At 34.2% G+C, this 15,593-nt stretch overlaps 1 protein-coding gene across 5 annotated transcripts; it reads right to left on the reverse strand.

Moving 5' to 3' along the window:
- Positions 1-2,772: 2,772 nt before the first annotated feature.
- On the reverse strand, positions 2,773-14,544 carry LOC120084463 (probable LRR receptor-like serine/threonine-protein kinase At1g53430). 5 transcript variants are annotated; one of them, XM_039040249.1, is made up of 24 exons: positions 14,104-14,544; positions 10,617-10,785; positions 9,846-9,917; positions 9,632-9,700; positions 9,456-9,527; positions 9,312-9,383; positions 9,149-9,220; positions 8,992-9,063; positions 8,803-8,874; positions 8,633-8,704; positions 8,479-8,550; positions 7,542-7,619; positions 7,399-7,464; positions 7,141-7,200; positions 6,981-7,019; positions 6,841-6,890; positions 5,932-6,299; positions 5,564-5,762; positions 5,335-5,475; positions 5,119-5,237; positions 4,796-5,006; positions 4,463-4,700; positions 3,964-4,114; positions 2,773-3,460 (listed from the first exon to the last, which is right to left on the reverse strand). In XM_039040249.1, exons 1-24 carry the CDS (start codon positions 14,207-14,209, stop codon positions 3,011-3,013), a joined length of 3,090 nt encoding a protein of 1,029 aa, XP_038896177.1. In that variant the 5' UTR covers positions 14,210-14,544; the 3' UTR covers positions 2,773-3,010. The 5 variants fall into 5 exon arrangements, with proteins under 5 accessions (XP_038896177.1, XP_038896202.1, XP_038896207.1 ...); XM_039040274.1 differs by having other exon boundaries at positions 9,846-9,850; positions 10,648-10,785; positions 14,104-14,543; XM_039040279.1 differs by lacking the exon at positions 14,104-14,544 and adding an exon at positions 10,898-11,542 and having other exon boundaries at positions 9,846-9,850; positions 10,648-10,785.
- Positions 14,545-15,593: the final 1,049 nt, after the last annotated feature.

The raw sequence follows: 15,593 nt of genomic DNA on the forward strand, positions 1-15,593 counted from the left end.
TGTGATCAACGTCTTTTCCCTGCATGCATAAGTATTAGATAGGATAAATTACGTATAAAGAGAAGAAACAACAAGGATCACATTGATATATCTTTACTTCGATAGTCATCGCAAGTACTTCTTAATGCTCTTTAGGTCACATTTCATACTTTCCCCACGACGATCAAAACCTTTGATTAACTTAATCAATTTGCGATACTTCTTCTGCTTCTTCTTGGTCTTTCGGTGATGCCTTTGTTCACTATCATAGTGATCAGTCTCCTTAGTGTTCAAAGATCTAACATCATCGCCATCATTTATGGGTAGAGGCAATTCCAGTGGTGCAGGTGGTGCAAGTGGAAGGATGGGTGGCTCTATAACATGATTCATAAACTGATTCTTTTCCTCAAATGGAATGAGTTGTAATGTGATTCTTACCTACAAAAAATTGTAATCATGAATAAATAAACTAAGAAGCTATAATCATTAATAAATTCTGATTCAAAAGGCTTAAAAAGGAACATACTACATTTGACCTAAAGACTTCGTCTCTAGTCACTCCATATGGAGGAGAATGTGACCACGACCAGTTCAAAATGAGTGGTATCGCATTGTCCATCAATCTGTTTGCATTGTGACCGGATAATGATGAAATAGTTTCGTATGCCTATACCAATATGAAATGTACGTGTGTATTAGTGGTGTACTTCAATGAATATTCATTAAAACGAATGGTGTACTTCAATGAATACTCATTAAAAACGAATGAACTAAATTATCTGAAAAAGCATGGGAAAACCCATAAAGACTGTAGGTCTGTTATTTTCTATCTGTATTGCCCTTATACGCCTTTGCTTTATCTTTCAATCCTTGTTTGAATCGTTTAATTGTATTTGCAAAAAAAATCTTGCTTCAGTCCTCATTACAAAATCTATTCCAATCATCTATGATTGCTAAATTTTTAAAATCCATTTGTTTTTTTCCTCTCTCTACACATCATAACAAACTCAATAAAATAAAACAATGCAATTTTCACTGCATCAACATCGTTTTCAAACTCAAGGAATGGACAAATAGCGTCCACTTCATATGCCTTCGTACCCTCTTTGTCATTTAAATACTTAGCTCCAAATCTAGAAAAGAATTTTCTCCCCTCACAGTTCTCGTTTGATGTTTCAGTCCTGTAATAAGGTTAAACTCTATTTGGCTGAATGACACCTTATTCCTAGAAGATTAAAACTAATGACATCACTCCTAGGTTCCTCTACCTTTCGATCAAAATATAGTAAATGAGTGCTCCATTGAAGATGATGTTTGTGTCAAGGGGAGGACCAAAACATGTTTGTCTAAACATGGCTAATTGTGTTGGAGTTAGTTTCTTTTAAGTTTTAGGGATAACTTTTCCTATATGGGAACAACATGAAAGGGCTACAGGAAAATCATCATTAGAATGAACCTTCATTTTCAATTCCATTATAACCTACATTTTTCATCAAATAGATAAATTAAAAGTCAACATAACACAACACATTGAGTCAGAATATCTACTAAAAAAAATCTAATGAAATTTATTGTTCTTTGGCCTGGTCCCATACCCAGTCGAGCCCGGGATCGGGCCAAAAAACAGTAGCTAGCTTTATAAACTGTCGATCCTGCCCCTTCCTATCCTGAGTCACCCAGTCCCACCCTGTAACACTACTATTTTTTGGCTCGATCCCATACCCGGTCAAGCCTGGGACCAGGCCAAAAAAACAGTAACGTCTTGCCCCATCTCAGTCCTGAGTCGCCCGATCCCACTCTGTAACACTACTATTTTTTGGCCCAACCCCATACCCGGCCGAGCCTGGGACCGGGTATAAAAACAATAACACTCCGCCCTTAATTTCGCTCAGTCCCATCGCCTGGTCCCACCCCATCTCGCCCAGTCCCACCCGGTCCCGAGTCCCCACATCCATCACTTGAAAGCCCCACCCGGTTGCCCACCCAATCAAGATCTAAAGTAGCCCGATCGAGACTCATCAAATTGGGAGGCCTCTAAATTATAATATCATAATTTAAAGCAAAAAAACGGTTTGTAATGTACAAATCAACTCATATACGATCTAAGCCTCAAAATCATTCTAAAATGCTAACGGCTTTTTCACAAAAAATCCAAAAATTATGAAACCCCATGAAAACAAAACCCATAAACTTGTTTACAAAAAAATGATTCAATTTTTTTGAATCAAATGAGCTCAAACAAGATCAAAACTCACTATTATAACAAAATAAAGTATAAAGATACACAAAAGCATGAAATCAAGAACAATGTCAAGAAATCCAAAACCAAAACCCTCCTAAAATATCCAAAAATTCTTACTTGATGAAGATGAACTTGAAGATGATGTTTATGTTGATGAAGATGAACCGAAATATTGAAGAAAAACTAAAAGAATGTGAGGAGTTCTGAAAGGAATTTAAAGGGTTGAACAAGAAATGGTCGAACAAGAAAATGGTCATGGAGGGAGGGATTGTTGGGTTTCCAAAGTTTTGAATCTTTTTCCTAAAAAGAAAAGGTATAATGGTCTTTTCTTACCTATGGTAAATTTTGAGGGGTCAAAAATACATGTTTTATAAAAGGGGTCCTTTTTTCCCAAGGAAAACTTCCAATGGGTCATTTTTGTCAATTTTTCAGACTTAAATCAACGGTATAATGTGTACTATATGAATGTGTGTGTTATATAGACGCATCAAATGGAGAGTGATATTTGACCTTCAATTTCAAGTAAAGGTGTAATTGTCTTAACCATCGAGTACAAAATAAACATGTTAGAATGATCAAATTTTTCAACATAATTTTGTTTACATTACATTTGTTCTACCAAGAGACAGCTGAACTCCAACATGGCATGCAGAATGCACACAAGTTTGTTGCCAAAAAAGAACCAATCCCAGAGACTATTTCCTTACCTTTGTACAAAGAATCATAAATGACTTAAGTAACACAGGGCCTGCAAGAAAAAGTAAATAACAAATATGTTTTCTGAATGAATTAATTAGCCGACAATTTCATATTATCCACATGACGGTGATTTTCGAGGGGATCACTTGATGCAGAATGGTAGAGATTATTGCCATTGGTATCAATGGACACTGAAGAATCAGTACATGGCCCATCCATTAACATGCTTTTTTGAGGTTCAGCATCTAGAGAAACCGTTGAGCTTGAAATCTGCGATCGACTGTCATGCGAGAGCTTCTCAAAGGCTCTAAACCTTGGATCTTGGCCAGATGAAGTGCGCTTGATGATCGGTGCTTGGACTGCAATCTTACCTTCAAGCATACTCACCACAGAAGACATGGTTGGTCTGAGAGTGGGAGATGGGTTGGTGCATAAGAGAGCTATGCTCAGCATCCTCATTGCTTCCTCTGATGAGTAATTTGAACCAAGGTCTGGATCTACCAGTTCTAGAAGGTTACCTTGCTCTTCCAGTACATAGGCCTTCAAGTACCAAACAAAAAACAATCACTTATCTCATGCTCTCACTTCAACAGGTCTAAAAAAAATAATCTCTAAACATATTTCTCAATCACATAAATTAAACTACAAGCTAAAATATTACTTTCCATTTTTTTTTTTTTTCAATATTTCATTACAAAGGAGGAAAATGAATTCAAACCTAAAAAAGAGACACGAACAGATAACTACTTGAACTATGACATTGCTAAACTTCTTCGTCTCTCCATTTCTAATGTAAAGAGACTTGAGACATACAAGGAATGCAATAAATACTTGTACCAAAGTGAATTCTTTATTATCTAACTTTCCAAAAGCAAACCAACATTTTTTTTTCTCAATAACTTCCAAGCAAAAGTTCAATATATTAATCTTAGCAATTAGAGACGAATGCCATTTTGAATCTGATTAATTATGAGAGATCGTATAAGCATAAAAACTAAAAAAAATGTGAAAAGGAAATATGATAAGTAGTGTGGAGAAAATACCCAATCAAGAAGATAAACAAACTCTTCCTTTGGCCTGTAATTTGTATTACTTTTCCCGCTAACTATCTCTAAGGCAACAATCCCAAAGCTGTAAACATCTGCCTTATCAGTCAAGTATCCTCTCATTGCATACTCAGGTGCCATATAACCACTGAAGAAAACAAAAAAGCAAAACAAGAATATTAGCGTGCCCTCCAAGAAACCTGTTGAATTAATTCTTGAATGTTTAAAGATGATAACTAGGTTTAGTGCAACTAGAAATCTGACTTTTAATCAACACAAAATTTATGATCAAGTGATCCTGAAATAGACCATTTTAATCAAATATGCCTTGAAACGGACTCAACAAGACCGTGCAGGAAAGCAATGCATACAAATGCATGTGATTTGGACACTTGGTTTGACCTTAAGATGTTTTTGTCGTAAACATGCATGCTCAGGAGTTATACACATATGTAAGATTATGCATGCACACGTGCACAAAAAGGAGAGAGAGTACATGGTTCCAGCAATTCGTGTGCTGATGTGGGTGTTCTCCTCTTCATCAAGCTTAGCCAAACCAAAGTCAGAAATCTTAGCATTAAGATCTTTATCGAGCAGCACGTTTGTGGCCTTTATGTCTCTATGAACAATTTTCAACCTTGATTCTTCATGAAGGTAAGCTAATCCCCTAGCTATATCCAAGCATATCATCTTCCTTGTTCGCCAGTCAAGGTGTAGCCTTTGTTCCTCTCGACCTTGAGTCAACAAGAAGCAAGCGAGTCAAGACTCGGTTGGTCACCAATCTAAATGTTGACGTTCACTAAACCAAATATGTCATTCATGCAATTACCGAAAAGTGCACGAGCAAGACTATTGTTTTCCATGTATTCATATACAAGCAACAATTGGTTTCCCTCAACGCAGCAGCCATAGAGCTTAACGAGGTTTGGGTGTTGCAATGCAGATATCATGCCAATCTCCGTAACAAACTCACGGCTCCCTTGTTTCGATTTGGAGGAGAGTTGCTTCACGGCGATCAAAGCACCATCTGACAATACACCCTATCCTTGACCAAAGAAGATAATCTCAAGTTTATAAGAGTTTTATGTTGTAACAAAATTTACAACATGATTATCTTCTCGCACACAAAAGAATTAAAATGTTTCCGGTCACCTTGTAGACAGGCCCAAATCCACCTTCGCCTATTTTACTTTTAGGATCAAAGTTGTTGGTGGCAACTTTAATTTGTTTCAAGGTAAAATGACCCGTTTGTAAATCTACGCCAGAAAGTTCTAAAGCAAGGGAAAAAAATAAGATTTTCAGTTTTTTTAATGCCTTGATTGAAATAAATATAAACTGCCAGTATGTTTAAACAGTAAACAACTTTACCATTATCTAGGACTTTCTTCTTACATATGTAACCCTTCATCCAAAGAAATACTACGACCAATATAATGACTACTGCACATGAAGAACTTATAATGCCAGCAAGTGCTCCAGCCGATAGTCCTCCCTCATCGATTTCAAAGTCTATAACAAAAATAAGTATATCAATTAGAAGGAATTCTCAAAATCTGAAAAAGGGAAAGACCATCTAAAAGTGCAAGAAAGAACTTGCTTGGTGTAACTGTGATAGCAGAAATAAGGGGCCCATAAACTCCTCTGTCTGGCACAGCTGTGGTTCCTTTACCAGCCCAATATAGATGAATCTCAAGGGTACTGCCATCAACAAGAACATTTTTATCTTCCACTATGAAGTTCTTACCAACACCCCCAGCTGCTTCCATAATATTGAAATCCTTCTTCACTAGTTTTCCCTGTAGAATGTAGCACAGCTGATGAACAACTGAAATTCTTAATCCATGATCATTCATATCTAACTAAATCTAGAAATTTGGAAAACAAGAAGTTCATTGAATAAATGAAATCCACACACTAGTAGACTGTAGACTGTATTGTAGAGTCATAAACTGACTGCATACTCACTTGAATTGATATATCGAATATACGCTTTCCAAGGCTGCTAAATGTTTGATCATTAGAGTACATAATTTCAGCAAAGTGGAGCTTCACATTGTAGCTTCCGCGCCGCAGGCAAAGGCCATAATATTTAAGGGAGAGAGGGGAAAGTCGGGCATTTTGATAATAGCGTGGACCACTCACATTCAGGCCAAACTTATTTGCAGCTAAATAGTCAGCATTTTCATCACCCAAAAAAACTCCTGTACTGCTATAAGCCCATTTTTCTGAAACGGAAAAGAAGTTTGACTTGCCTTCTGTAGTTAGGTCCTCTTCATAATCATGCCCATCAACTGTCACTCGAGTTCCTCCACAATTAATAAACAAGGAATGATCTGCAGTTGTCATGAGCACAATATATAATCAAATACTCAAACTACAATCCATGACAGAACAATTAACTGGTCTTTCTTTTTCCCAAAGTTTGGTTTAGTATGATTCTGAACATTGTTTTCAACTCAATCTTGTTGTCAGAATCTGTTAACCTCTCTATTCTTGCTCTACTATTTACCTTCTTCTTAAACTTTTAAAAATTATAAACTAAAGTTACAGATAACAATGTACATAAATATATATTTCATAGATGGTTACTACCAAATACAACTAAGAAACATTTGAAAATACCAAACTAATGTTTACTTCTACTTATTTTTCTTTTTGAACATTTAACAATAAACTGGTTTTCAGTAGTAAAATCATAAAACTAGTCATAAATTCAATTAGTTGCTAAAAAACATGAGCATTTGAAAATACAAATTCAATGTTTTTTATCCACTTATTTTCATATTGGAACAAGTTTCCAGAGACCGTAAAATCATTAAACAGGTGAGTTCAATTCCATAACGAACCATAATATCAAGATATTGATCTACTTACATTCAGCTTCTCCAGAGCATGGAAGGTCTTTCTTGAGGCACCAAGGAACTCTGCATGTAAGAAAATTTTGATCACTGTCATGTCACTCAAGTTTTGACGCACAATGAAGAAAGGGAGAGCAAAACCATCGTCATTCTTACTGATGATTCACTGCAGGTGGGTAACTCGCAATCAAGTTCCTGTAGTAAAAAAAAGGCTCAGCCATCATGTAAGATTTGGGGGGTGGGGGGGCAGATAGTTATCAGAGTAGGATATATTAGTAACTTTGTTCCTTGCTTTGTTTGGAGTATAGAAGCTTACACAGGTGATTGTTGGCAACTAGCAAGAGTAGACCCTGAAAAATTGTTGTAAGACAAATCTCTGCAACGATCCAATATATATCTCATAAAGATTAATGTATAGTGCAATACAAAATTTTCAAATTTCCAAGCATTTTTTACATCAGATCAGTGCAAAAATAAATAAATAAAGGTTAAAAAAATCATGATACTATTATCCAAAATTCTTCAGAGCCCACATGAATCAATGCATGGTTATACAGTATACTAAGTTACTAACATGTTCCTTTTGCTCCTCAAGATCCAACCAGGCACTTCACCACTCAGTGAGTTGTTTGTCAGAAACCTGCACCAATTAGGTTCTGTTAGTGAGTTGTTGATGGAGGTGTACAAATAATACTCTGAAACCAATTATCCACTTACATGAAGTCTATCTTTTTCTTCACCAGATTCTGAAATGTCTTAGGAATTGGACCAGTTAAATGGTTGAAGCTTAGATCTCTACAAAAAGGAGGGCATAAAAAGAAGAAAAAACTACTTTAGATTTCTAAATAAGAAATAGACGTTTCCAACTCGTGGAAGTAATAATACGGCCCCAAAGAGAAGAAAAATTAGTACTTCGGGATTAAAAAGCCTAATATCCTGATTCTTTATTATATTATTGTTATTATTTGGTCCTAATAAGGCATGTTATAAGATTCATTTCAACTTGTATTTCAAAAGGCTTTCCAGTGTTGAGGATGGAAGAAAAAACCAAACTCCTTCGAACAATGAATCAAGTTTTGGCCACAGAAGTAAACAAGAGAGGCAAAATAGAGCAAAATTTCTTTTTTTCTTTTTACCCCGAACACCAGTCATACGAATCTTAATCCTTCACTATCATGAATTGACCCTAAACATGAATAGGTGGAAAAATAATACTCTGAATTAGTTAAATTTTGTCGCTGGTCAAATGTAGTTTTATGGTTATTGGCTTCTTCGTCTGTGCTAGGTATTTTGTAGCTAGGTTTGAGCAGTTTATTACTGTAATTAAATGCTTCTTTTATTTATTTGACTTTGTGGCTAGGAAGTATTTTCATGGTTAAGTTTTGGCATTTCTATGACATGATCTTGAGTATTTTTTAGCTTGAATTTTATATGAATTATTAACTCGTTCATAATTCGTGCGCAACTGATTTAATGTCAACAAAGTATCAATTTTACTGCTTATTCAAATTTAGGATTCAAATTAATGAAATTGAAAATTCAAGATTAAATTGGGCAGTGGCTGACTAATGGGTGTAATACTGAAAATTAAAAGGGGAAAAACACGATATTCTTGTCAGCATATGTGCATAGGAATCAGTCAATAAGAACTTACAGAGTTGATAATTTGTTCATTTCTCCAATATACTCGGGGATTGACCCATTAATTAAACAATTCCTCAGGACCCTGCATGAAAAGGAAAATCTGGATTAAGATGGAATTAAAAAATGCACTTTTCTGAGATATAGACAACAAACTAAGTTATTACAATTCTTCCATGTTTATCATATCTGTCAAATTGGGGAAACTTATAAATGACCCCTTCAAGTCGGATATCCTCCTGTTAAGCAAGTTGCACACAAAAAAAAATAAAGGTGAAAAGCAATTCAACACAATTGGAGTAATCTATGTACTAATTGGAAACTTGGAGATTCTCACAATTGAGTCAGGTTCTTCAATTGAGATATTGTAGAAGGAATGGAATTTTCCATCGATGTTCCTTGTATATCCCTGGAAAAGAAACGTTTCAAGAATCCCTTGATAACCGGTAATAATAGCACTAGTGCAAATAAATCTTGGATATCTAATAGAGGGTAGCTATTGCAAAGTAGATATGAGACTACTCACAGTCTGTCAAGGTTGATCCAATTCCCAATGAAGTCAGGAATCTTCCCAGACAGTTCATTCCCATCTATCCTACTGCAGAAATTAACTGAAAACTCAGAAATTGTGGAGTGATATGGAAATAATGAAAGGCTAAATTTTTGTCACATGGGTTACTTACAAATCAACCAAGTTCTTTAATTTTCCAAATGAGTCTGGTATTTTGCCTGTGAAATTGTTTGCAGACAGAAGTCTACAGGGGTAAGAAACAGCAGATTACATTCATTGTTTGAAGTTCGCAATTTCCTTTCCAGAAGAAGAGAGATAAAGGGCAAGCGACTCACAATCTTCTCAAACCGTGCAGATTTCCAAGGCTGGCAGGTAGACTTCCAGTTAGCTGGTTGTCTTCCAAGACCCTGCAACTCAAGTGTCAACAACTTCCTAAAATCTTAATTCAATTACACAAACCATATTTTTTCATCACTTACAGCTCTTCGAGGTTGCCAACGTCACCAATTTCCTTGGGAATTGAACCGTTTAGCCTATTTCCCAAGAGAGAACTGCATGGTACCGACAAACACACAACCAACTTGTCAATTACTTGATGATCATCAGCTACAAAGAATGCCAAAGGAAATCCAATCTAGTCCAATACATGACTTACAGTTTGACAAGAGGAGCATTGGCAAGACTACTGGGTAGCTGACCATTAATATGGTTGCGAGTAAGATCACTGTTTAATCAGAGGAACTACGCTTAGAATTATATACTTTTAACTGTCAATCACCCGTCAAAGGAATGCCAGTCTTCCAAATGTCAGTGGAAGATCCGAACGTTTGCATCTAATACAATAAAGAAAGACGGTTTCCAGCACTTACAGTTCCTGCAGATGAGTAAGATTACCAAATTCAGCTGGAAAAGTTCCTGTTAGATTGAGACCCTTAAGCAGGCTGTCAAATAACAATAAATAAGATATCAAATCTCCAGTTAACCCAGACAATAGTAGCAATTAGGAAAAAAAATGTACCTGAAATTAATATAGATTAGAGAATAACTGTTGTTCATAGCTGATTTTTCTATAAGCATTGGTGATCAATAATATCTATTATCAATCATTACCTAATTTTTAATCTGCTGTAAATAATACTTAGTTTAAGAATAATAGTAAGCGTAATAAACAGATATTGTATGCAGAATAATACAATTAATTCTAGTACTTCAACTTCGATAGTTAATTCTTAACAGTGGAGAATTCATTTTCGACGATTAACCAATGATTGGGAATTGGGATCAAGGATTAATAAACAATTAAGAAAAGGCACAGTCAATTTTTACTAAAAAAATTGTGAAAAATATGGAAACTCTTCTTTATCACGCTTGAATTCCCAACTATTTACTTATGTTTTTCTATTTACTTGTAACTTAGATTAATAAAAATCTAAACTATATGCTGGAAAATTCATTTCTCTTAAATGGTACCTAAGACTCCTGAGCGGACGAAAATAATAATAATAATAATAATAAAGAAAGAGCACTCAGAGCAGAAAAAATGTTACTTCAAACTTTCAAAATGTGAAAGACTTTCCCAGCAGTGAGTAAAGGAAGAAAACATGAAGCACATCAATGGGGAAAAGCAATAAGTTTCTTACATAATTGTCACATGACAGAGAGTGGAAGTACAATTGCATGTGACATTCCTCAAGATTTGGTTCCCCGGGAAAGCTTGATTGGAAAAGCCTTCACCTCGAATGCAAGAACTCCGGGTTACATTCCAGCTTAAATTCTTTAGTTTTGAAGATATTGTTTGAAGGGCTTTCACTGTCCACACAAACCAATTGGTAAAATGCATTAATATCGAGATCCAGGAAATGGGGGTAATTATCTTAGTTCAGAACCAAAGAATTACACCAAGCTATTTTATTCTGTTCACCTAATCAAAAAGGAAGGTTTTACCCTCATAAAATCGTAAGCTCATAACTTGTCGGTCGTTGGAATAGTAAAATATAGTCCACGTTTCGGAATCATTTTGAATGATTTAAACATAGACCAGATAATAGGGATAATAATGATCGTGATCCTCCCTAGTTTGAAGTCCATGGAACCGGAAGGAGTTTATTTTCAATGAACTGAGATGATTGAATTCTCCTGTTTTAGTTTTCCGAATCCCACCAATTGAAACATTAAAAAAAGAAGGAACAAAAAAGGCTGAAATTATCAAAATTCAATCCTCCAATGAAATGAAGGAATTCAATTCCTAGAATACTGGCTCTACCAAACAGGTCTTTGGGTCAAAGTCAAAGCCCACAGATCAATTCATAATAGTCAAAGCTAATTCAGGTCAATAAACAGACATTAATTCAGCTTTAAAGGTATGTTATTCAGACAAGTTGTTCAAAACATGTGAGTCAATTAACACTGCAAAAGTTGGTGGTGTTCAAATTCCAGAGGACTTAATTGCTCAACTAAAACCCACTGGTGACTGACTAGTAGAAATCTTGAGCCAGCTGGGCTGCCGGATTTTCACCTAACTGGGATCTTAATAATTAATGCTCATTTATGAGAAGCAGTATTTTGTAATAATTACAAAACAAGTGGTTTAAGAATAATGATACTACGATGATATGAAATGGTTTTATTTTATATTATTCATATTCAATCACACTAATATTTATTTTATTATTTTAATTCATATGTCACATGTAACTTTAAATAAGAATCCTTTAATTTCTCGAAAAATAAAAACCTTTAGAATTTAAATGCACATGGTTTGAGAAAATTACATACTATAATTGTATTAAACATGTTTTTCATGTTCCTACACTAAAGTCAATTTCTACTTTCACAACTAAGTTAAATATCGATAGGTTTACTAAATACTTTTAAAAACCTTTTAAGGTTTGTATGGAAAACAAATTAAGTATTTACTTTTAAATTAGCAGGAGTGGCATTCAAAATTAAGAACAAATGAATGACCTTTCTGTTTCTTGTTAGTCCAAAACATGCATCGAAATCAATCTAGAGTTCTAGACTCAATAAAATATTAAATACACAAAAAAGGATAAAATACCAAATTACGTAATAAAAACACACTCCAACTAATGGGCGAATATGAAATAAAAATCTCAATTAGAGCTCAATTATTCATTGATAATAGCATCGAATTTAAGAAGCCTTTTACATAAAAAAATTTCGAAATGACATGATGGAGACAAGTGCCTCAACATTCAACTCATCTCCTAGGTAGAACTTAAAAGTTTAAAAGGAATAAAAAATTGAAAATGAATGAAATTTTTTTTTTTTTTTCTTTCTTTCTTTCTTTCTATTTCGAAAGAGAAAAAAATAATATATTCCTTGCTAACCTCTTTCCCCGGTTTACACTATTATAATTCATCTATGCAAATTAAAAATGAAATAATATAGTATCTTGTTTATTTAATTAAAAGTAAAAACAAAAAGCACCAAAAAGAATAATATCCTCTCTTTCGTATAGACTTGGGAGGGTAGAAAAAGTCAGATCTCACGTGAAACGATTAGATAAGTTTTGGGATCGGTGAGAGTGTCCCGGGCCCAAATAAACCGTGGGGCCTATCTGGCCCATGTTTGCCCATTAAAGGCGAATGTACTGTGACGTGACTTCAAAGTTTTTATCTTAATTAACTTTAAGAAAAACATTGAAAATAGATAATAATGTCTTAGTCAATTTCAATACATTTTTTATTAGGACATTTCATTAAAAAATAATAATAATAATAATAAAACTAAAATTTGTCCACAAGAGTTTATGTACTATAAAGTTATAATTTTTATTAATACAGTAGACAAGTAAATATGTCACTTAAATACTATTTGACATATATTCATTAAATATAATAAAACATCGATTTAATAGGAAAAATCCTTTTAAGAACTTTATGTAAACAATTTTTGAAGTTTTCCTTTTTTTTTTTTTTTTTTTTACAGTATGACATTGAGAATATTTAATATAATGGAAACGAGTTGTGAAATTTAAAAGAATAAAAATAAAACTGAAAAAAAAATAAAGAGTGAGATTAATTAACATATCTGACCTTCATTTTATTTTAAAGATATAATTATGTTGATGGTATGATCATTAGTATTATGATTCTAGATAATAGTTCACTATTTTTAAATGTTAAAGTCAATATAACTCAATTAATATAAAATTTGTGCTATCAATCAAATGGTATGAAATTCGAATATTCAATCACGTTGATCTTTAAAAAAATATTTTAAATATTTTATTCGTTGTGATTTCACTTCAACTAATTATTTTTTTCCATTTCCAGGTAAAAAAATATAACCATATTTATAGACTTTATTGGTTAGTAAGTTATTATAGGTACTATAAATAAATAATAATTTGAATAGACGTTTCGATTAGTTATATTTAATTTTGGTCCATTCTCAAATTTAAAAAAAAAAATGAAATTAAGACCAAGTTATTTCTAAAAGGGATAACAACAAATATTGGTATACGTAATCACGTGTATCGAAATTTTTTGATATTTTATATTGTATGGTCCAAAAAGAATAATTTGACCTTTTTAGTTCTCGAAAATTAAAAAAAGAACAATAGATAGTGATTAAAATTATAATCAAAAGGAAAATGATGGAATTCGAAACCACCTGAACCTAACACTAATCCAGGATGAGGAGGGAAAAAAAATGATAGAAATGGTTGTTGAGAAAATGCGGGAAAATGCCACAGCACGAAAAACTACCAGTAGCAGTTAAGCAAATTTTCGGTAGCAAACAAAAAATCAGTGGAAAAACAAAACGAAATCGATCAAAAAGAAGAAGAAGAAGAAGAAAATTTGAATGAATGAAAATTTTCTCTCAGATTGCGGGAAATGAATTTAATCTCAGTCTGTTGCTAAAATCGCACCGAACAAGAAGAATCCGACTGTTAATTTCTACTAATTTCACTTTTTTCCCTGGAGTTTCTATGCAACCAAACATAGCAATTTCAACTACAGAAACAAAATACCTAGAGTATTGGGAGTCTCTCTATCCTATCAAAAACTCAAAAAAGAGACCAAATCCACAAAGAATATCAGAGAGAACAGGAGAGATGAGAGAATAAAGTTAAATAAATGAAGAAGCGGATGAGCGTACCTTCGGATTCAGGCAAAAGCTGAGCGTGGGATCCAGATCCTTGAAACAGCAAAATGGACAGAAGAAAAAGGGCGAGAATCCTGAATAAAGAATTTGGAAAATCCATAGCCGCGCAGAGAGGAACAGTTGGCAGTGGTAAGTGGTAGAAGAAGAAGAGGAGGAGGGAGGAGTGTCGGTTTCTTTCAAATGAAGGCGAAAGGCGAACAAACGAATTGGTTGGAAGTGAAGGAGGAGTAGTTGGAAAGAAGTGGAAGAGAGAGAAGAAAGGATTAGAAATTCAACTCAGAAAAGGAAACCAAGTGTTTCTGCAAATTTCCATGGATAGGAAGAGGAAGAACTAAGAAGAAGATGAAAAAACAAAAAAATAAATAAATAAAGAATAAAAAAAATGCGTGTAATGTACAGTTAGGGCCGTAGGCGATGTGAATGGCCACATGATGATATGGCAGATTCTTGCATGCCAATTATTTTTCTTTTTATTTTATACATAAACAACTCTTTTCTCTCTGCTAGCTTTTTCTTGGGAAAGTTAGGCTAATGACCTAATATCTAGATGCATAATACCAAATGACCCGATTTTTTAAAAAAGTGTCAATTGATTTTTTGCTGATATTATCACGGTATGAGATTACAAAAATTGTCCCTGATAACTGTCTCATTCTCGCTACGTGGATCTCGCTCTCACTTTCTGTCTATCTTCCATCGTGATGTGATTGTTTGTCACTGTACGATTGATTTGAAAATTTTCACAAAATCTATCTACAACTTAAAATCGTTAATACACAGCAAACATGTAATGGTGAAATTTTTAAAATTTAAACTTCATTTGAACTGTCATTTTGTTGAACGAAAATTTATTAAACTAGGTTTTCCAAAACGAAGTTTTTTGGAACCAAACGAAGTTTTCAGAACGGATTTTTCATAACGGAACGGACTTTTCTTGAACCTGGTTTCATTGGTGTTTGTAGCAATGTGGTCTCAAAAAAGGTATGTAAATAGCATAACGAAAGGGGCGTGAGAACGAGCGACAACGAGAAAAATGGAGAGAGAGAGAGCGATAGCGAGAAAGGTGGAGAGAGCAAGATAGAGCGATAGTGTGAGAGCAAGATTGAACGATAGCATGAGAGCGAGATAGAGTGACAGTGTGAGAGAGAGATAGGACGACAGTGAGAGCGAGAGTCGCGAGAGCGAGAGTAATTGGAAGTGACAGTGAGAGAGATCCATGTGTATTATTATCTGCTTAATAAAAAATGTTCTCTCGGTTTGTAGGACGACAGAAAAGTGTCTACTAATTCGATACATAGGTAATTGGGATGAGAACCAAAATTTATATGTTGGAGGCGAGCTAAAAGGAATCATTATGCCTATTACATTGAAGTATGAAGAACTTAAAGCTCACATTTATAGGGTTGCAAATGTAAGTTGCTCAGAGTTTAATGTTGTTATGAGAGTTAAATATAGGCTTGACTTTGAAGCCCCTCCACAGTACA

This window comes from Benincasa hispida, chromosome 1, assembly GCF_009727055.1.
Source record: "Benincasa hispida cultivar B227 chromosome 1, ASM972705v1, whole genome shotgun sequence".
In the NCBI taxonomy this organism is placed as follows: Eukaryota; Viridiplantae; Streptophyta; class Magnoliopsida; order Cucurbitales; family Cucurbitaceae; genus Benincasa; species Benincasa hispida.

Excerpts from the sequence above, each read along its gene's own strand:
- LOC120084463 (XM_039040249.1), bottom strand. The coding sequence starts at position 14,209 with ATGGATTTTCCAAATTCTTTATTCAGGATTCTCGCCCTTTTTCTTCTG. Across the intron at positions 9,384-9,455 it reads GTTGGCAACCTCGAAGAGCT|GGTCTTGGAAGACAACCAGC; the intron begins GTAAGTGATGAA and ends CTTGAGTTGCAG. Across the intron at positions 7,201-7,398 it reads TTGAGGAGCAAAAGGAACAT|AGATTTGTCTTACAACAATT; the intron begins GTTAGTAACTTA and ends GGATCGTTGCAG.